Source organism: Vidua chalybeata, chromosome Z (assembly GCF_026979565.1).
Source record: "Vidua chalybeata isolate OUT-0048 chromosome Z, bVidCha1 merged haplotype, whole genome shotgun sequence".
Taxonomy (NCBI): Eukaryota; Metazoa; Chordata; class Aves; order Passeriformes; family Viduidae; genus Vidua; species Vidua chalybeata.
Window position 1 is genome coordinate 73,884,009 of NC_071570.1, and position 22,422 is coordinate 73,906,430.

At 45.1% G+C, this 22,422-nt stretch overlaps 1 protein-coding gene across 2 annotated transcripts in view; it reads left to right on the forward strand.

The window, feature by feature from the left end:
- The first annotated feature begins 1,876 nt into the window (after positions 1-1,876).
- The window catches only part of EDIL3 (EGF like repeats and discoidin domains 3), a 241,025-nt gene continuing 220,479 nt past the window's right edge, over positions 1,877-22,422 (forward strand). For both annotated transcript variants that reach the window (XM_053968850.1, XM_053968851.1), the window contains exon 1: positions 1,877-1,960. In XM_053968850.1, the coding sequence (XP_053824825.1) occupies positions 1,894-1,960 (67 nt within the window). In that variant the 5' untranslated portion in view covers positions 1,877-1,893. The remainder of the gene's footprint in view (positions 1,961-22,422) is intronic.

Sequence of the window (22,422 nt, forward strand, 5' to 3'; positions counted from 1 at the left end):
GCAAAAAAAGCCTCCTCCTTTCAAATCTTTGCTGACAATGTAAGGTGTTGAAACCAAAACACTTCCAGTGTCAAAGAAAAATGTGATTAATTGCGAGCTCAGATGTAAAACCAGAGCTTTAGGCAAGGGCTGTCACCCTGTCACTGGCAGGAATTTAATGGCAGACAAAGGGCTTGCAAAAGGAAATGCTGTAACTACTGCGAGGTGCCAGCCAAAGTAACCAAGAGATCAGACGACTTAACGGGTCGTTTCCACTCCTAATTTCACGATGTCTCTTCTTGTTGTCATGCAAGCAGCTCGGACTTTCAAGTTGTATCTGCAGAAATGCTTCTCAACAGAGTAGTGCTGTTCAGTGCATCCTTCTCACTCGGCAAGTGCATTAAAGCTTAATATAATATGCATATGTGGTCTTTCACCATGAAGACATGTAGAGGGATGCAAATTACAGATATAAAATATCTGGAGAGCCTTTTGACGCCCAGTAGGAAATCAGTATTTTTTTCACTCTCGTGGCTCTGTATACCCAGGTAGGGAAAAGAGATGAAAATTTAAAAAAAAACTGTGTAGTGGTCTGACGTGAGATCTTCCTACCCTCTACCTTGGGCTGCTTCTGAAATATCGCCGCGTCTTTCATTCTTGCTTTGACTCCCTTCCAGTTTTGGGCAGGATGACATCCTACCTGAGGAGGGAGGGAGGTGGAAAGAACGGACCTTTGCATCTCCTGGTCTGGTGGAAGCTGCTCCTGCCCATGGCGTGGGCGTTGGGATGCGGTGAGCTCTGAGGTCCTTTCCAACCCAAACCATGCCATAATCCTGTGATTCCGTGAGAGTTCCCTGTGTGGATGTTCAGGAGGGACTTTAAGCCGAGGCAGCACTCGGCAGAGAGCAAGGCTTGGACAGCATCTACGAGACAGAAGTTTGTGGAGGGCAAAATTCCTCCGCGGAGAGTAAAACACCTTCGTGAACAGAGTCCGCTCCCTGATAGACGAGGGCAGGCACCCCCCAAAAAACCAAACTAGCCCAGGACATGCGATTTGCCGCGGGAGAAGAACCCCGGCCACGCACACCGGAGCGCTGCGGGAGCATCCCCGGGATCAGCCGGGGCCCGCGGGGTCCCGGCCCCGTGCGGGAGCTCCATCCCGCACCCTCCGCACCGCGGGGCCCCGGCCCCGTGCGGGAGCTCCATCCCGCACCCTCCGCACCGCGGGGCCCCGGCCCCGTGCGGGAGCTCCATCCCGCACCCTCCGCACCGCGGGGCCCCGGCCCCGTGCGGGAGCTCCATCCCGCACCCTCCGCACCGCGGGGCCCCGGCCCCGTGCGGGAGCTCCATCCCGCACCCTCCGCACCGCGGGGCCCCGGCCCCGTGCGGGAGCTCCATCCCGCACCCTCCGCACCGCGGGGCCCCGGCCCCGTGCGGGAGCTCCATCCCGCACCCTCCGCACCGCGGGGGCGCGGCCGCGGGCGGGGCGGGGCCGGGGTGTGTCCAGCGGCGCCGCCCCCGGGATCCGCGCGGGGCGGGCAGGGCAGCGGCGTTAGGAGGAGGAGGAGGAGGAGGAGGAGGAGGAAGGCAGAGAGGAGAAAGAGGGGGAGGAGAGGAGGCGGCGGGACACGGCTCGGAGGCGGCGGCCGGGCCATGCTGGAGGCGCGGCGGCACCTGGCGGGCGCGCAGAGCGGGCGGGCGGCGGGACGGGCTCCGCGCCGCGCGTAGGGCGGTGGCAGCGGAGCGGCGGGGGCTGCGCTCGGCCGGGAGACACTCCGCGGGAGGGACCTGCGCATCCTCGCCGCGCCTCGCATCGCCTCACCGGGCGGAGGCACCGCCAGCGCCCGCCGCTCGCATCCCTCGGCTGAGGCGGAGGAGAGCAGGAGCAGGAGGAGGAGGAGGAGGAGGAGGAGGATGAGCCGCGCGGTGCTGGCCTGGCTGGCGCTCTGCGGGAGCCTGGCGGCGCCGCGCCCCGCCCGAGGTGAGGGGACGGAGGACGGCGGGGACGGACGGGGGTCGGGGTCGCGCCGGAGCTCCCGCAAAGTCGGAGTCCAAGTGCGCGGGGGACCGGGGAGGTGGCTCTCAGCAGGGTGCCGCTGTCTGGGATCTCATTTTCTCATTATGCATAAGGAAAGAAAAAAAAAAATAATAATACTTATCTCTGCGTTTGAAATAGAAGCCGGCGGACGATCCATCCTCAGACTCTTTCTGTTTTGAAACTGTGTTTAATTAGAGGGGAAAGAAATGCCGTGAGAGATTAAATGTAATCCAGATGAGCGGCTGGGAAGATTTAATATCCGCAGAGCTGTCCCCACCGCTTTTCCCTTCCTCCCCCCACCCCTCTCCAGCCGGTCTTCATTGTAATTTGGAGGCTGCTAGCTCCGAGACGGAGACCCAGCAAACCGCGGAACACTTTGCAAACACGTTCGGGAGCTTGAGCATCTCGGCAGCAGCGAGCAGTTCTTGCCAGGCGACCCTTTCGCTGCCTCCCTTTAATTAGGTCTTCTCCATCCTAAAACACCCGCGGCGCCTTCTCGGGGTCTCACCCCCTTCCAAAACAGATGAAAAAAAAACCCTACCAAAACCAAAAACCCTCCCGGAGAAGAAAACACCAACCCTACCCCAGAGAGACAACTTTAGATCTCTTGGGAGTTCTCTTTATTATTTATTTTAATCAGTTCTTGCAGGGGTTTACCCTCCTAGCATTGAAAAGTTGTATGAGCTCATGGTGCGAGGAGCTGGTGGTGGGGCTGCGGGCACGGTCCCCCCTCCGCAGAAGGCTCGGGGGGCTGCCCGGGGCGGTGGGCGATCGCTCGCTGCCCGTCCCGTCGCGTCCTGCCCATCCCGGCTGTCCCGCCCGGGCTCCCTCCGCACTCCCGGGGAAGGCGCTGGGCTCGGCTCCGGGACCCCCGTGGGTCCCCTCCTCTTGGCCGCAGACCCTCGAGGGCTCTCCTCGTCCTCTGCGAGCTGCGAGCGGCGTCCTGTGCCGCGGACGTTCTGTGTCTCTGTGTGATCCCACCCGGCGTGGAGACCCCTCTATCCTCCTGCTTGGTAAAACAACCGGCTTGGTTGTCCTAATGAGTACCAGAATATTCCCGCTGACTTTTAGACATCTTCCCCTCATTATTAACTTTTTTTTTTTTTTTTTTTTTTTTTTTTTTTAGGTTTCAAAATGAAACCAGTGTATCAGTAAAAACTGAATATTTTATTAGCCCTTAAATTATTCAGCACGGCGGCTTCTCAAAATCCGGTAGCATTCACACAGTTGCAGTGAGCATGTGATAGCTTATGCAATATGTCCTTGTACCTGCAGCTAATTCCCCAAAGTCTCTTTTTTAAGCAGAAGATAACTGTGTCTGCCACAAAGCCTGGACTTGTCATAAGTGCTTTGCAATGGGCTTCCTTGGAACTTCTGATAGCTCATATCTGTGATGTTTTCTCATTAAAGTCTACAGTTCTGCCATGTTTTTAGGTAACTTCAGAACAGAGAGAACTTAATAGGTTTTCTAGCAGAAGTGAAATAGGAAGGAAAAAAATCCATTTGCTCTGTGATTGCTTGAGCTGTGATTGTTCAGTTAAAGGTTTGTCCTTGGCTCTCAAAAAGAAACAGAAGAAAATTATACTGAGTCTTTTTTTGAGCTGAAATGGAGCAAAATGCTGCTTGACAAGTCTGATATAGTGGGTTAATTTTGGTGGCTGTCATAACATTTACTTTTAATAGATCCTCTCAAAGTTGCAATGACTCTAAGCACTGTGAGTAACCAAAACTCTTTCAAAAGCAGGTTTTGAACAGTGCAGAATTTGTCCCAACACATTATGAGTCCATTCCCATAATGGCGTAGGAGGAAAACCAGTGGAAGTGTCATCTGTGCAGTGGCTGGCTACCACCTGCCTCTCGGGGTAAATTCCAAGTGCAGATCAAAGTTAAGTCATATACTTCATTATTGACCTGCCTTTCAAACCCACTGTTAAAGAAAAAGACCAACTGCTTTTTTTGGCAGAGCTCTGCAAAGTAATGGTGGAGGTCAAAACCCTGTTTGTTCATGATGTCTTAAAAGCACGTTTTGCTTTTAGTGTTTGGAGCAAATGCATAGTATGTCAGCAAGTTTGGGGTGGGGTTCTTTCTGCCTTTTTGCTGTTGTTGTTGTTCTTGATTTTAAGGGAGAGAGAAGGGCGAGAGAGACTGAAAGATAGTAATGGATGGAAAAGTCATCTCAATGGGAGACTGTAATTTTCTTCCTCCTGGCCAGTCTGATGAGTTTGCAGTCTCATGCACTGTAACAGGAGCCTGATCTTCAGAGATGTCTTTATATGCAAGCACATGATGAAACCAGCCTTCAAGGGTGCAGTGACTTCCAGCCCTTGGGTTGCAAGAAAGATGCAGGTGCATCTTTAATAAGCAATGCCCTTTTATACATATTTAAAAACAGCTGTAAGCTTTTACATTTGCTGCTGTTGCTGTTCCTTGGTCGAATTTGAATGCCAGGCACTCTGGTGCTTTACTGTGCACGGACAGACAGTAACTACCAGAGTGACTACAGAGACTGCTGGAGATTGCTTCAGGAGGAAGAAACACAGTGCATCCCACTTGCAGTAATACAGGTTCATGAGTACCACTGTGTGGATTTTTTAGGTTTTTTTTTTTTTTTTTTTTTTTTTTTTGTCCCCAGCAGCTTTGCTAACAGTCGGTGAAGCCTGGGATCAGATGAAAGGAAAGCATGATGTAAAAGTGGTGGCTGTTTTGGTTCTGAGATGCACCTCTGGCCATGGTGTAAGCTGATCAACAACAGTAAAGGGACTATAGGTGCACAGTAGATCAGTGCATCCCATGCGTTCATGATAAACATTTTTGCAACAGGACCTCCTGAAAAATTACCATTTGAGTTGTCTTTGTAGTGAAGCTGCTCCCTGGGTTGTATCGTGCTTCTCCACTTAGCTCTCTGCTGAGTTTTTAATGTGTGGTTTGCCTAAAAATGATATTGACATTGCTGAAAACAGGCAAGTCTAATTCTCTATTTTGTGACTGCATCCTGTCAGCCTGAGCGAAAAACTCTGGAACTTTGAAGGAAGCGTTTCAAAGATGCTGCTTTTTCTCCATTACAGTGGGAACCTTCACTCTCTCTGAGGCTTAGAAGTTTCTATAAAGCCCCTTTCTGCAGCTGGAATCAGCTGCAAGGAGCAAAAGTGCTGAGAAACAAGAGAGGTAAACTGTAGCTTTGTTCTTATGTATCTATACTGAAAGGCTGAAAAGATCACAGAGGCTTTTAAAGACCAAGATTCTTCTGTTTTACTGAATGCCTTTGCATCTTTGGACAGCATCTGCTTCTGTACAAAGTGCTGACAGTGTGACCCTGCATAATGATTTTCACTGTTCTTTTAACAAATTACATTTGTATTCAAATTGATTATCCATGACTGCTCATATAGCCTCCAGAAAGCATATAGTGGATATACTGTTGTATTCTGTACGTGTCTGGTCAGCCTAGGACAAAATTTGAGGTCAAGCCATGCATTATTATAACTGGAATTAATCGTTCTGGTAGTATTAGTTGGTTTTTTCATGTGCCCAGACTCTATTTCACTGCCCTTTATGTCCTTATCCTTTATGTCTCTTTTCAAAGGATATACTTCATACAAGGTTGTGTATCAATGGCACCATAGGAGAAAGGGTCACTGTCTTATCTTCCCTCCTCCACATTTTTTCAATTACCACCCAGCTGAAAATCCAGGAAGTTATCCATTCTGGAAGTTTTTTCAAAAGACAGTAACTTTTAATTGAGATTTTTATACCTTAAATTAGCTGTTTATGCATCACATTCCCCTACAGCAACGGTAACAAACTCACAGCCAGAAACCCCTTCAGCCTAAGTGGAGATACCTTGGGAAGCTGTGTTTAAGAAACTGCAAGAATCAGAGATGAATCTCTGTTATTCCCAAATTTATTGTGAGTCACAATAGGAGTTGGCGTGTTTTCTGTTTTCATCTTAGTCTCCTAAACGCCTCAAACTTAGGTAAGCCACAGAGGCAGGATTTCTGAAATTGTGAAAGAGGGTCGGTGCTGTATTACAAGTGAGATTAGATGTGATGAAAAAATCCTTCCCTGGCAGGGTGGGCAGAGCAGCTGTGGCTGCCCCTGGATCCCTGGCAGTGCCCAAGGCCAGCTTGGACACTGCGGCTGGGAGCACCTGGGGCAGTGCCATGGCAGGGGTGGCACTGGGTGACCTTTAAGGTCCCTCCCAACCCAAACCATTTATGTGATTTTATGATATTGAGCATCATTGCAGCATACCTGAAGCCCAGCTTGAGTTTGAATAAATGGGTTGAACAACAAATGGGTACTAAATTTAAGTTTCAGAAAAGGTTTGCAGTCAAAATACAGTGAAATCTTAGTCAGATGATGCATTAGTCAGAAAATAAAAGATGAGTCAAAGGATTCAAGTCCAAAGAAGGGTAGTAAGAACGTTAACATCTGCAAAATTAAAACTTCTGGAAAATGCTGTTTTATATTGGAGCACCAAAACACATTTTGCATTTAAAGTTCAGGAGACAACCTAAGGTAAAGGAAAATTCAGCCTAAATTCAGTGTGCTATGTCAGTCTGAGGAATAATGGGTCTAAGTTTCCCTTTTTATAGGAAACTTGGATCTTATGTTTGAGGGAGAACAACTCATCGTGTGTAGCGACAGCACAGTATGGCTGACTTTCCAACAAGCTATGTAGAGGGTAGAGCAGCTTTTTTGCCATTCATATTGTGGGAACAGAGCAAGGATCTGGTCCAAACCCAATACCTGCAGCTGTGGGTCTTGTGTGCTCTGAAGGCAGGGATTGAATGAGCAGCTGTGTCCCAGGAATCTGGGGGCAGAGAACCTGCACCACACCTTGGTGCTTCGAGGTTTCATCAAATTTCAGTCTTGCTGGTGAAGGAATATACTTAACATACTTGTGGGGTTTTTTATTCATTTGTTTGTGTGGCTTTTTCTTCCCTCTAATCAGCAAGCTGTGTTACCTTTCATCACAGCGGGGGTGTTCTTCTATTTTAAGTTCCGAAAGCTGAGAAATGAAGCAGACCATAATTATCTAATAAAGTCTCTAGCTAATCACCAGCTAATAACTATATGTGGTGTGTGTGTGTGTGTGTGTGTGTGTGTGTGAATGCGTTATCATATGAAACATACATAAAAACATCTTAATTTTACATAATGCATAGCAGTTATGTGCAAACATACTGCACTTTGGGTATAATTTGGGTATATCTACACTCCAGAGACCATACAGAGGAATTGCAGCCACTTATGTGCCTCACATCTGGTCTGATACTTAGAAGTTTAGGAAATGTTAGATAAGACCGAATCATCCTATGAATTCTTGATGCACAGCTTTGTATTTGAAGTAAGAATTTGTTATATGCAACAAAAGCACTGTTTAGGTTTTTTTTTTTTTTTTTTTTGAGGTTATTGATAGTATTCCTCACTCCACACACCTTTTTAATAAGGGGCAAAAGGGGGTTTTACGGCTTGCATATAAAAGACTTATGTCTATAAGGCTTACATATTATGATTTATATATATATATATATATATATATATATATATATATATATATATATCTCCTTGGTGAAGTTGTTTGAAAATGGGCAAGTAAATACTGACACAACCACAGAATATGCTGAGCCCATCCAGCTCAGCTCCTGGCCCTGCACAGACACCCCAAAATCTCACCCTGTGCATCCCTGGATGTTTGTCCAAACTCTCTTGCAGCCTTGGGGAGCCATTCCCTGGGGAGCGTGGGGGAAAGAACCTTTCCCTGAGATCCATCCCAAATCCCTGGCCCAGCTCCAGCCCTTCCCTCAGGCCCTGCCAGTGTCACAGGGAGCAGGGAGCAGAGATCAGAGATCAGATCAGAGATTAGATCAGAGCTCAGAGCTGCCCTTCCTCTTCCTCTCACAGGGAGCCTGCGATGGGTCTGCCCTCAGCCTCCTCTCCTCCAGCTGAACGCACCCCGTGCCCCCAGCCGCTCCTCACACGGCCCCTCCACACCATTCCCCATCCCCAGGGCCCTCCTCTGCACGCTCCCTGACAGGTCAATGCCTTTTTAACCCCGTGGTGTCAGAACCGCGCACAATATTCCAGGCGAGGCTGGGGGAAGAACCTTTTCCTGATATCCAACCTGAACCTCTCTGACACAGCTTCAGGCCGTTTCCTGGGCCCTGTCCCTGGTCACCACAGAGCAGAGATCCGTGCCTGCCCCTCCTCTTCCCCTCATGAGGAAGCTGCAGAGCTGCGCTGAGGTCTCCCCTCAGGCTCCTCCATCTCCATAGACCCAGTGCCCTCAGCGGAGCTTCCCTCAAGGCCCTGCACCATCCCCAGGGCCCTCCTCTGCACACTCCTGACAGATTAATGCCTTTTTAACCCCGTGGTGCCAGAACTGCACACAATATTCCAGGTGAGGCCGCCCCGGCCCAGAGCAGAGCAGGACAATCCCTCCCTGGCTCGGCCAAGCTGGGCCTGGTGCCCTCAGGACAGGGATGTCCCTCCTGGCTACAGGGCACTGCCGCTGACCAGAGCCCCCATCCCTTTCCCTGGCACTGCGTCCCAGCCTCTCATTGCCCAGTCTGTCCATGGGTTATCCCATCCCAGGGGCACAATCCAGCAGCTTCTGTAAATGAGCCTCTCATTTGTCACGGCCCCTCTGCAGGGCCTCCCTGCCCTCAAGGGAGGCAACAGCTCCCTCCAGTTTTGTATCATCTGTGAACTTGCTCAGGATCCCTTCCAGTCCGACACCCAGGTAACTCCTGAGGATGTTGAGGAGCACAGGGCCGAGGATGGAGCCCTGCAGAACCTCACTAGTGACGGGTTCCCAGTCTGATGTCACCCCAGCCACTGTCACCCTTTGTGCCTGACCCATGACCCAGCTGCTCACCCATCTCATGATGTGTTTAACCAGCTGTGGGACGGACAGTTTGTCCATAACAACCCTGTAAGAGACAGCATGGAAAGCTTTTCTGAAATCCAAAAAGATTCCATCAGCTGGTGTCCCTTGATCCACTGAGTGGGTCACCTTGAAAGGAAATCAGGTGTGACAAACAGGACTTTTCCCTCATGAAGCCATGCTGGCTGTGACCAATGACTTGTCCTCCAGGTGTTTTTCAATACCTCCCAGAATAGTCTTCTCCATACCTTTACCAGGCTCTGAAGTGAGACTGACAGACCCATTGTTTCTAGGGTCTTCCTTCCAGCTTCAAATCATCTGGGACTTCTCTGGAACCCCAAGACCACTCAGAAAGAAAGGTTTTGTGGTGATATCAGCAGCTGTTTGAGGATTCTCAGATTAATCCCATCAGGCCCCATAGATTTATAGGGATCGAGCTGGAGTAGCAGACTGGGGTTAGCTAGGGTCGATCATTCTCACAGTCATGGTCCTCCAGCTCAGAGCACTGGCACCCTCTTGGTCCATCTGTGTCAAAGAAGGCAAAGGATGCACTGAACACCTCAGCCTTGTCACTGTCCCTGTCTGTAAGGTGACCATCCTCTTCCTGGAGCAGGCCAACGGTATTTTTGCACTGCCTACTGCCATTATTTTATTCAGAAAAATCTCTTTTTATTGTCCCCCACAGTTCTTGCAGCACTCTGGGAACCCAGGACATCCCTCTGGCTGCCCTGGCTGTCTCCAGACCCTGGCAGGGGGCTCAGAGAGCTTGGTACGAAGTCAAAAACACCTGTGGCTTTGATTTTAGCCCGTGGAAAAAACTGCCAAGTTTGTGTGAAGATTTACAGGTCACAAGAGTTTGATTTAATGTAACACAGGGTGAAAAAGTAGAATTTTGGGTTTTTTTAGAATGGGGTTCAGGAGGCAAGATGGAGGAATTTGGGTGTCTCGTCCTTCTCCTTCTTCTTGTCCTCCGTCTTTCACTGTGATGGTGACACTTTTTATTGGTTTAGAGTAGAGACATACTGTCTAACATGGGTGATGGGTATTGGGAATGAATCGTAAATAAAGTACACGTAGTTTTTAGTATAAAATATGAACACCGCCCCAGAGGGCAGACAGAATGCCACGATCCGACTTGCTAGACAGAGCTCAGCAGGTCAGAGAAAGAATGCTATGGATAAGAGAAAATAAACAACCTTGAGAAGAAAAACCAACGCAACTGGACGACTTCTTTGGCTGTGGGGCTGGGAGGAAAAGACTTTTTACGATCTCAGGGTCATCTTGACCACAGCACCAGCTCCATCTGAGCCTTGGCCACGCAATTTTCTCCCTCCACTGGCAGCAGTGTCTCTGCATTCTTCCCACGCCACACTGGGCCCTGCTCACACTGGGCACACACCTTCCTTGATTGCCTTGCTTCCAAGAGAATATTCCTGTTCAGCCAAGCCATCCTTCTGCCTACGCTGTTTAAGTGGAGAATCCTGGATTATCTCAGCTTCCCCAACTGCGGCAGCAGAACGACAAGTTCTGGGTTTTAGGAGTCAGGGTTTCAGGCGCAGTATTTAAAGCAGCAAGCTGAAGTGTGCAGATGACAGCAGGGAGGAGCAGCAGATGGATAAGGAGGCTCAAGAAGATCAGCGCTCTTTCAGCAGAGCCAGGGCAGGAGCTTGGCACATCCCAGCAGGAATCTGACGATGTGAGAGAAAAATACGCCTCAGATTTGTGGGTGTTCTGTGACCCTGGAGGCCGCAGGGGGACAGGGAGGGGAGCAAAGCCTCCCCCAGAGGAGGTGGGAAGTTTTGGTGTGGGATTTTTCTGCTGCCTCCTCTCCCAGGTGGTGTGTGAGAGAGTGGGGTCTGATACAGAGGCATAACCCCCACCGAGGGCGCAGTTTCTGCACAGGTGGTGGCTCCTGATTAAAGCTGGTAGAGAAATTTCCTAACCCAAATTGTTCTATCAGGATATTGCAATTCTGTACACACAGCAGTTTAACCAGTGAACAGCCTTACTCTGCAGTGTAGTTTGCACACCTGGGACAGCACGAGCTCAGGTGACTGTTAAGTGCTTCACACTACGATTTGAACCCCAGAGTTTCAAATTTTTATTTTTAATGCAAAGCAGGGTGTTTTCTCAGCATTATGCAAATAATCTTCTCTCATTCTTCCTGCCCCTCACTCCCTGTGACTATTTTTTTCCTTGATTGTTTTCAATTCCAAACAACACAAGGCATTTATTTACGCACAGTTAGATTATGGTCCTACTGTAGGATAAAGCTACCATTTAGACATAGAGACCTTTTTATTCATGTCTTTGAGTACTCTCACAATAGTAACTTTTTGACAGGCCAAAAAAAAAAAAAAAACAACCAAACCAAATGTGAAAGAGATGACTGCATTGCTAATTTTTAGCTGCAGTAATTTTATTTGCTAAGCTTCTGTGTAGGGAGGCTGAAAAAAATCTCTGCAAAATCTGCTTTTTTTCCCTATCATTGTCAAGATGCTGTGTCAACCTGCATAATTATGGAGAGCTGTGACAGTGGAGCATAAATAACAGTAATTTCTGGCTTCTGATTACCCATGTCTTAGGTTTCTGCAACAGTGAATCTACAACAGATCACACAAGAAACACTTAAGATAAGACTTGCATGTGCCAAGCAGAGGCATGAAAAATAAAAAAAAAATTAAAATAAATTAGATTTATTTTATGTTTAGCATTTGTTTACATCTTTCAGTCTGTCTCTCCCTCATGCAGGAGAGCTTCTATCACTGCTGGGTGTCATTGCAGACAACCAGCCCCAGAAATCCAAGTTTCCTTCCTGATTACTCTGTATCACAGTTCTTTAGACCATCCTGCTTTAATTTGTTTGCCAGGGTTTTTCTTTTTTTCTTGGGTTTTTTTTACTCCTTTTTCAGCTCAGGCTTTTGAAGTAGAGATGGAGAAACTATTACATGCAATGTAACTTGTCAGATTCCTTCTTTGTGTGAGGAATTGCATGGGATTGCTTTGCAAGGTCTTTTCTAGGTTAAAAACTAAGACCCACTAGCTGATTGCTTTCAGATACCATTCCAGAACTATTTTAAAACCATGCAGTGCTATTTATTTGAACAATTTTAAGGGAAGATTAGCTTGATACTGTGAATAATGTACAGCGTGGATGGGGAAATGATGTGCTGTTGTCATGGGAAGTAGCTGAAATGACCTAGTAGCTCCCTTCTTTGGTGCATGTTATATATGTTTCTTTAATGATGCTTTTGTGTAATTTCTTTAATGTCTTTTTTTATGCTTTACCTTCAGACCTTGTACAGAATGATGCACTCCCTACAGATAGCCCTTCAGGATAAAGATCAACCTCTTTGATAATGGCTTTCATTTTCTTGGGTGTGATCAAGCCCATCCTATTCTGACTCCTTGGCTTTCTTCGCCAGGCTTCTCTTCAACCTGGTATCTTTAATCAGGGAGATAAGTGCTTTCAGAAATTTCTCTCAGAAATGCTGCATATTTGTATTGCGGCACAATTACAAAAATGCTCTGGTTCCTTCCTAGGATAGTTTTACTTAACCTTAAACTCTTACTCTGAATGTGGGTCTTGTGGTTCAACCTACCACTAAAGTCATAAAGGAAAAAAAAAAAAAAAAAGGTAATTGAAGCCATGTCAGGCATAGCTGGGAAAATAGTGTCAGCGTATCTTTTCTTTTGTGAAATCCATTGGGGAAGAAAAAAAAAAATCAAAGCAACATTCTGAACAAGAGCTCGGAAATCAGCTGGAATAAAGTGTGATTGACTATATATATTGACTTAATGTTAGTACCACATCAATATTGTTTCACACAGCAAGAGTAGGGATCGCTCCAGTATGCCTCAATATCTTTCAGTATAGATGAATAATTACATAAAAATGTGAATTTAAAACCAGACAGTTATAGAGTAGCGGAATGGTTTGGGCTGGGGAGGGATCTTAAAGCCCATCCAATGGCATCCCAGCCATGGCAAGGACACCTCCCACTGTCCCAGGCTGCTCCAAGCCCCAGTGTCCAGCCTGGCCTTGGGCACTGCCAGAGATCCAGGGGCAGCCCCAGCTGCTCTGGGCACCCTGTGCCAGGGCCTGCCCACCCTCACAGGGAACAATTTCCTCCTAATAATTAATACAAATATAAATACTCTCTGTCGGCCTGAAGCCAAAATGCTGAGTGTGAGTAAAAGTGGAGCACTAAGAGGTGTAGCTCTGACTTGTGGGCCAGAGCAGTTTGGTCAGGGAGGGCTGAAACAAGTATCTGGTCTGTAGGAACCTTCCCGAGCCTCCAAAGTTTTTTTTTACTGCAAGTCAAGGCTGAGACGAGCAACTCTGTGAGATTTGATCGTTTGGCCAAAGCCCACCTAATTTCTCTGCCACTGTCTTTTCAGTAATTCCAGCACTGGTGGTGGTCTTATGCAGAACAGTAAAATTCTCTGGTAGTTTGCCTTCTTGGGATGGCTTAAAGCAGGAGCAGTCCAGTCCCAGTGATGGTGTAAGGAAGGGAGATGGGGACAAGGAAGGAGAAGCAAGTGGCATGGACAGGGATGTTGAACACTGGATGTGTCCTCAGCTGGTTCTTTCAGGGGTGAGTTATAGATAGTTTTCTCAGTGCCCGTTTTATGCATTTTTCTTCCCAAGAAATAAATTTCTGGACAAACTCTAAGACACAGGGTGCCAGATTTTGCCCTGCCTCGAGTACAGCTGTATATTCCTCCCTGTGGAAATGTGCAGAAGTCAGATCCATGAGCATCCCTTGCATTCCTGTCTGTTTTGCCTTGGCATAGATGAAGGCAGAGGAGCAAATTCCATATTTCCCTGGCTATCTCCCAGTCCAAAGTGGCCATCTCACCATCCTGGGGCAGATCCAGTGTTGATTAACTAGTCTATCCCAGTAGGTTATTTTGTTGAGGACAAATTACAGTTTGGTTTTTTTTTTTTTTTTTTCCTTCCCTAATTATTTTGTAGCAAATATTTATCTTGTGGATAAAGATCGCTCCTGGGCCACGCAGAGCAGACGAGGCCTCAGAAGCTCCCCATGTGCTCTCAGTGGAAACAGGAGGAGTTGCCTGCCTTAGAAATCCTGCTCTGGCTTAATTCCAAGCAAGAAATCTGTTTTAAAACTACCAGGCAATCGATGTGGTTCTGGGTCCTTCATTCAGAACGGCTGAAGGCTGAGAAGGAAGAAAGAAAGAAAGAAGATAAAATGGGTAAAAGCATTGTATGCTTCAGTTACCTCAGGAGGAAAAAGAGAAAACTCTTCAAAGTATCTGAGACTCCTGACTGACTAATTTTGACCATTTAGCCTGCTGCTTGATGGTTTGGGATTTTTGACAAACAATTTCTTGAGGTTTTGTGGGTTTTTTAAAAATTTCCCATAGAGAGTAAGAAACACTTGGCAATGGGTACATTGGTTTATTTTCCAGTTGATTTCTGGTAAAAACATTATACTTGTAGAAAAATCTGAACAGAATTTTAAATTCTATCTAAACATTTCCCTTTGAGGCAGAGGAGGGAAGGAGAAATATCCCAAAACTGTACCCCAACTTCACTGAAACAAAAAGCACTGGTATTTAATTATGTTTTTTAAATTTTTTTTTTAATCTAGAGGAGCACCATTTGCAGACCTGAAGAACTACAGCAAAAACCAATGCTTTTAATGTTTTCTGACTTTCAAGAAGCCACCCTTTCACTCCGTTAATGCTCTAATAATAATCATGAAGTCTTGTGCTAGCATCTTTCATAACAATCTTTTGTCCTTTGTGTCACATCAAGATTTTTCCTGTCCTTGCCACCCATCTCTTATACTTGATGTGTTTGTACCTTCCGTCTCTGAAGTCTGAAAACAAAGGTCAATACATCAAGTAGAAAAAGGCGTCTACTTTTAACAGAAATGATGAGTTTTGATGACTTGTGCCTGATGAAAGCCGTGTTTTGGTTCTCCTGGATTGCCAGCTCCAGTGCTGCAGCCACAGCAGATGCTTGAATATCCATCTCATTCTGTGTGTGTGTAAGAGAAGTCTTGGTATACTGGAAATACTTAAGATTTTCAGAGATCTCAAAAACAGGGAATCATCTGGAAATGCTGTTTCAGGAGAACTCTCAGTTAATGTCATTCAGCGTTATTCTCACTTTATTACCATGCATGCAGGAGATTCTCATTTCTTTTTCGTTTTCAAAATGAGATGCAAGAAGCTTTTACAATTGAAATTGAAAATGCCTGGCCTGTTTACAACATGGTATATGTATCTTGTAACAGTTGGGCTAATTTTTAAAAGCTTTTTGTGTAGGGTCTCAGAACAAATTTTCTGTAGGAAAAGCAGCTGTGGAAAGAGACTGTTTTTTTCTTAGCCCCATTTTTCTGTTAAGATACAGAAGTAAGATTACTAAAGATTTTAGAGATAGTACACATGTTCTTTGAAAAATAACAGCATAAAAGACACAGAATTGCTGTTCTAGTAGATTACAGGCTAGAATGTGTATCTGTTGAAACTGGCCTTATGGAAGATGCTTCTTCAAAGTTGATGTAGTTTAAAAAATAAAATACCAACTTATTTTGCCTCCTACCCTCCTTGCATCACCCCTGCTCTTTGGCTTCACCCAGGTTTTATGCTTTGGGGAGCAGCTTGAGGCATGGGCATCATTCTACCAGTGACTGAGGAATTCCTGTTTCTTCAGTCTGGGTGAGAAGGGAGAGTATTTGGTCTTGATGCTCTTTAAGACATAACAGACCCCATATTCTCCTGCTTGAAATGAGGAATTTGAAGAAATTGCATCTCTCTCTGGAGTTTGTTCTTGGGGCAGCACAGGTGTGTCCCCATATGGTCCTGTCAGACCTGATGGGGAGTCTGAAAATGGCAGTGGCGGGAATTGTATAAGAATTAACTGGGGAGGAAGGGCTGTTTCTGTACTACCATGCAATTTTTTTTTTTGTCTTTTGCCTTATTATAACATATCTGTAAGCACTAACACAGGGCATATCTTTATCCAGTATTTACATTCTGCAAGTGTTCACCAAAAAGTGAAGAGTGGTGGTGATGTTTGTAGACAAAACATATTTCTGCATTCAGTACAGCTGTCTCAGGCTGTCAAAAAAGTGTCTGGGAATGTTCACCTGCATTAAAAATAACTGTATAATAACTGTATAATTTATCCTTGGTATGTCGTGTAGTGACCTAGTTTGTTTATCGCTAACTACCTTGAGTTTTTCAACTGCAGGTACTGTTGTCTGGCAGAGTAAAAAAAAATTACTTCTATATTTACTTATTTATTAATGTACTTTTGTAGAAAGAGGTGTAATTGTCATCTGTTTGGCTGGATTTTTTATTTCTTCAGGCCTGAGCTTTCAATGAAATCCTGATTTCTTCCTTTGCACAAAGGCTTTACATGGAATTTTTCACTTTTCTTGTAACTCTTCCATTAATTGAAAGCTTTCTAATAGTTCTAATAATTAGCCATGTTACAAGTTATAATGGCCAAGAACTGGAGCCAGGTGCAGCTGTAGTACACTTAGAGCAGGAAATGTAGACAAAAAGCTTCACTGCATCAAACATGATGTTATTTGAAAGTGTTTTCAGGTTTTGGATTTATATTATACCTTAGCCCACTGCTTTTCTCTGGTTTTATATTTTATCCTTTTTCTTTGGTTTATATTTTTTTTCTCGTTTCCCATTTTGAACTCTATTGAACCTCAGGGTTTTTGATTTTTCAGTGGGTGGTTCAAAGACCAAGGGCCCTGATAGATGTTAATCCAAACTTGACGTTGAAAGTAGGTTGCTTTTCAGATTTAACTTTTTGAGAAATATGGATTTTTGTGGCTTCTCTTGATTTTAATAATACAATGACACTTCTATTGAATACAGCCAGAACAGCTTTACACTGAAGCTGCCTCTAGATTAATGTCTGCATCTTTGCCAAAACTATTATCTATATTGCAAGCTGTCACTTTATGTCTAAACTAAATAATTAAATCTTCAGATCAGATGTATTGTTGCATCCTGGGATTGGGTTTTAGCAATGTACAGTTTTTTTATTATTGTAGATATGGTTTAGAATTTTATGGTTTCAAAGAACCTTTAAGAAAAAATAACTGTATTACAACCTATTGAAGAGTGGGCTAAAACATCTTTGAAATTTTTGCTTGTTAAATTACTTTCCGTGGTTTGGATTCCTGTTTTTCAGTCAAAAACAGAGAAAAAACTGCCAACACTGAATTAGTTGTGGCATGCCTTAACCACTGTGAGTCTCTTTATGATCTGGTCTGGGGCCCTTAATCTGAGTTGCTTGCCAGCAATTATGTAAAACATTTACCTTTTTTTTTTTTTTTTTTTTTATTTACAAAATGGAAAGGTCGCCCTTTTGCAATGTGCCAGTTGGGTAACATTATTTGTCCCCAGAATGAGCACCTCTGTCTTTCAAGTGTGGGTGTTGCAGGTGGCTGTTTGCTTTTGCCAACTGCTCCAGTCCTGTGTTGTGAGATGGGAGGGAAACATAAGGGAGCACCCCCAAATGAGCTGTGGGTGGAAATGTCCATGGTGGAGGAAGCTGGAAACTCATAATTTCTGATTATGAGTCACATCTCATCCCCACCTCTACTTTTGCAACTGCAGGGGACTAAGGAAAGGGGGAAAAAAATGGAAATTAATACAATGTCCCCCAGGTCAGTGGGACAGGATGGACAGGATGGACATGATGGATTTCATCCAGGGGTGCTGGGACCTGGGCAGTTCCTGTGCAGAGCGAGACATCTGTCACCTCTGGGACACCCAGGGATGGCCCTCGTGGCCAAACAAAGGTGAATATGGGTTGCACCCATATTCCAAAAAGTCCCAAAGGTCAGCTGAAGGGGAAGCTCCAGGCTGGCCTTTTCCAGCCTCGCTGGGAAAACCGCGGAGCTCGCTCCTGGGCGGGGATGGAGAAGGTGCCTGGGGCTGTCAGCACGGGGTTAAATCCCACCTGAGCCACCCGGTGTGCTGGGGAGAGGTGACTGCAGGGCTCTGGGGAGAGCAGAGGGTGCCCGAGCCTGGGCCGGGCCAGGGGCCTGGGCGCTGTCACTGCTCCCATGTCCACGTGGACAGAGATGTCTCAGGGGATGGATGGTGGCACTGACACAAATCCTGGCTTTCGTGCTGGGGCTCGGAGGGCAGTAGCTGATCAGTCACATCACTCTGGAGATTTGTATCAACTGGGTTCTGTCTGGGGCTTCCTTTGTTTCACATCTGCATAGGTGCCCTGAGCTAAGTACCCCTGACAGGTGACCAGGGATGCACTCAAGGGCCACCAAGAGGGGCCATGCTGGGGAAATAAACCAAAAGGACCCGTAAAGAACAACAAATGGCAAGTCCTGCCTTTGGGAGGGAGAACCCATCTGTGAGAGCACAGATGTTTAGTTTTTGGATCCCCAGTTTAGGAAAGGACTGTTTAAATGGGTGTGAGGTCCGGGAGAGCATGGTGTTGTTGGGGACTGGATCTCCTGCCCTGCAAAGAGAGGGACCTGTGGGACCTGGGCTGTGTCATTGCAGGGGCAGATTGAGGAGAAATCCTCAATCCTGAGTCTCTGCAGAAGGGTGAGACTGAGGAGACAGAGACAGCAGTGCGTGGCAGGAGGATCAGAGTCATTTTCTCTGTAAATATAACTCTCACTAGGGGTGAGGGTGAAATCTTGTGCCCCTCATCACCCTCATTTTGAGTATCTGTGTGAGATAAAGCACCGTTCAATTCCATACTGCAGAACAGTCTCTCCTTTCAATGGAAAGAATAGGGTTGTATTTTATGTAGATGCTGGCAAAATAAAATCTAATACTCGCAGGATGCATCTGGTGTTTTTTGGTTTTGTTTGCTCATTTACTTTGTAATTGTTGCTTATCATTAATAAAGTAGACTAAGCAACATAAAAAAGCAAGCTGTAATTTTCAGTGTTCTGTTTTTTTTTCATTTTGCAGTTTTCACTTTATAGTCTTGCAGTTGTGTTGGCTGCCAGTAAGAGCCCCAAACCAAAGATTTACTTGCATTATTAAGTTTCCTTTATTTTTGTTTATGAAATCCAAGTGGAAAAAGAAATGAGTCACAACTCATCTTGCACATTTTCCTCCTAGAGATGGTAATAGAAATGCCCAATTTCCAGATTGTGACAGAAAACCACAGCTTTTTTTCAAAGACATTGGAAGGAAGTTATGAGCCTGAATTTTTAAATGAATTCTGGATTTGGTACAAGAGATCTCAGATGAAAACCTCCTGCTCAGATGATGAAGTTTATAGATCTGAGATTCAGTGATCATGTGAAGAGTTTAACAACTCTGCTGAGTGTTGAGGGAAGAAGTTAAAATGAACTGAATTGGTGATTCATTTTGGTTACACTCTGAGGAGGAACAGACATTTTCTAATAATTAATTATCTAATTTAAAGCCTCCCTATTTCTTGACTGAGGTAAAAAATGAGGCATTTTGTATAATAAAGTAGATGATATCTAAAACTAATGGAAAGTGGTTTTATATTTTTTCACAAAATATATAGGTGCTTCAGTTCACTGGCTCTGCCTCAGGAAATCAGTTTCAAGCAAATTAGCTGGTAAAATGAATGTACCCTGCACTGGTTTATTAATGAAAGCAGTGTGTAAACACAGCTGATCAGTATATGGCAACGTGCATAAGTAAAGGAATAAAAATATGCGTGAATTAAATGGTCTTGATTACTGACCGTTGATCATGAGCTGTGTTTGATATGAAATGTTTCTTTTGCTTGAAAAGTCCAATAGGCCAGACAGTTTTCATTGCCTTTGATTGCATTTGTTAGAGATTGAGAGCAGTCAGTAGAACTCAGAAGTAGGAAAAGGCACAACTTGCAGCGCTGTGCTTCTGGAAGGTACACCCTGAGATGTAAACATTGCACCCTTTATCACCCAAATACTCACCTCAGGGTTGTGTTCAGGATTAATGTTCAGATTTCTGAACGTGCTTACACACCATGATACCCTCCCAGAGGGAGAGAGTCCCAAATGTCTTGACCCATTTGGCAGGGGGCAAGATGCTCATTATAAATTCTCATCAGACTGAAAAGAAACACCTGTCCATGTGTCAAGGGAATTCTTTATTATCTAGTTGCCTTAACTCCAGCAGTTAGCCACTATTAACTCTCAAAAGCTTTGGTTAACAAGCCCTTAAATTTTACAAGCTCCAGCAGCAAACTTCAGGTACTAAGATCTCAACTTTTACAATTACAATTATAAATGGCACGCTCCCAGTCCTCTTAAGGAACTTTGGTGTGGAGTAAGGGGTAGAATAGGATAACCATGTCCGGACAAAGCAGGAGAGAAGAGACATCAAGGTGGCGGAGGGAGAAAGAGAGCAAGGATCTCCAGTCCTTAGATCCCACATCGGTCCTGCCACGTGGATGGTCCAGGTCTGGGCTCAACAAAGAGAATGAGGGAAAGAGAGAAGAACTCATATACTTCCTTTGATAAGGTTTCCTTCCTTTACCTGGTGCACATCTCAAATGTAAAACAGATTTTTCATGCCACTGTGTTCCTGCATGTGCAGCCCCTCTGAATCCTGCAGGAAGTGAGGAGCTGCTGCAGGTGGAAGAATAAGAATGTGTTTTATTTTTTATCCGTTGGCTTGAAGTCGTCTTGTGCAAACATCCCATTGCTGCTCATACAATTTCTGATCTTGAGCATGAAACTGCCTTGCAAATATTAAGAGCAATATTTGGGGTGAGTAGAGAATCTGTGTCTCTTTTTATAAGAATGTGTAAGGAATTCTTGTGCCAGTGGTATATGGCAAAAGCTCTCATGGCAGTTCTTCGAAGACCATGGTTAAGTAAATTTGCCTAATTCTGTTCTCACAGCATCTAGGGATATATTGGCTGACACCATGGATTGTATTAGCCAACCATACAAAATTAAAAAAAAAAAAAAAAAAAAAAAAAAAGAATGCCCGAGTCTTTGCAGCCTCAGGATAAGACAAAACACTGCCTGAGCACAGAATTCTGAAATTCTCATTTTCTCATTTCTGATGAAATGAGATTGTGATGGTCAAAGTGGCTACAGCAATCTCGTGATATAAGTAAAAGTCAGGGGTATGGTGTGACACAGAGAGCTTTAAGGATGGGTTCAGAGAAGATGAAAAGCAGCTTTGTTGGACCTCTTAAAAACATCTTTCCAAAGCTAAAAGGCGATGTGGGAGAGAATGAAACACGGAGTGCTTTGGTGACAAATTTTCAAATACATGGAAGGTTCTGCTGGACTTTTTGTTACTGAGTAATGGATGATTCATTAAGAGATGCTTCAAAGAGCTTTGAAAACACAGAGTGGTGACATGTGTGGGACGTGGTAGGAGAGAGAGAGAGAAAATGGAGTCACAAAAGGACATTAATGATCAAAATGAAGCAAGAGCCCTGTGCAGTGCTCTGCAACATCAGTTGGGAAGCTACTATCCCATGTCTGGAAGCCTGAGTAAGAGATGGCAAATTAGTACAAATCCCAGCAGATGAGAACTTGGGGTGATTAGCTGTGCCAGTGGCTAGGAAAAGAGGTGTCCTGGGGGAAAAATTAAGGGGAAAAAAAATGGCATAATGTCAGCCACCTCCTCATTCTTACCCCTTGCAGAATCAAGTGGCAAACAAAGTAACACTGGTCAGTGTTTCAGTGTTATTTTGTTCCATAGAAGCTGTTATAATACAGGATAATTCATATAATGGCAGAAATTCAAGGTCTCTGAAGACTTGGGGGGAGTAGTTCACTTTTTAATGTGCTTCTTGGGGACAGTGAAGGTTAGGGCTCAACTCTTTGTTCTCCTTTATCCATATCTCTCTGTCCAGAACTTCCAGTGTGTGTCAGGAAGAGCTCTTCTGTTTGCCCTTTGAAGTGTGTAGGAAAAAGGAAAAAACCTTCCCTGATGAAGTTTCTAAACCAACTAGTTGAACATGTCCAGCTGGTTCTAATTTTCTAATTTTCACTGTGTGGGAGAAAAATCTGCTTTGTATCCACACTGCTTGAGCTGATGGAGAGTGAAAGATGGTAATTTGAACGAGAGGCGATGAATCTGTTATAAAGATCTTGGAGAAGAATCCAAATTATTGTAGTCCAAGTTCCAGGCCTGTATTTCTTCAAAAGAAAAGGGTAAGCAGGAGAGACTCTGCTCTAAAATGAGATTTGGGGGAAATTTGGGAAATTCCACACTCTGAGACCCAAGTGTGTACAGGTATTGCACTATGCTGGGCTGAGGTCTGAAAACCCCTAACCCTTCGTGCTGCCATGGCCTCCTCCTTTGCAGTCATTTCCAAGGACAGGAATTTCCAAGGAATTCCAGATGCCTTGGTCTGGTCTGCCCCATAATTACTCCAATCTAATGTGGCTAATTAGGGACTGTAAGTTTTGGAACCAGTTGTGTAGGCAACTGAGAGATCATTTAAGATTTAGTTCATGAAAGTCAAAGTGTAAGTCATTTGGAGGAATAAAAGGTGAAGGAAAAAAGTATTTTTAAACATAAGTTTCAAGTGAATTAATATGTT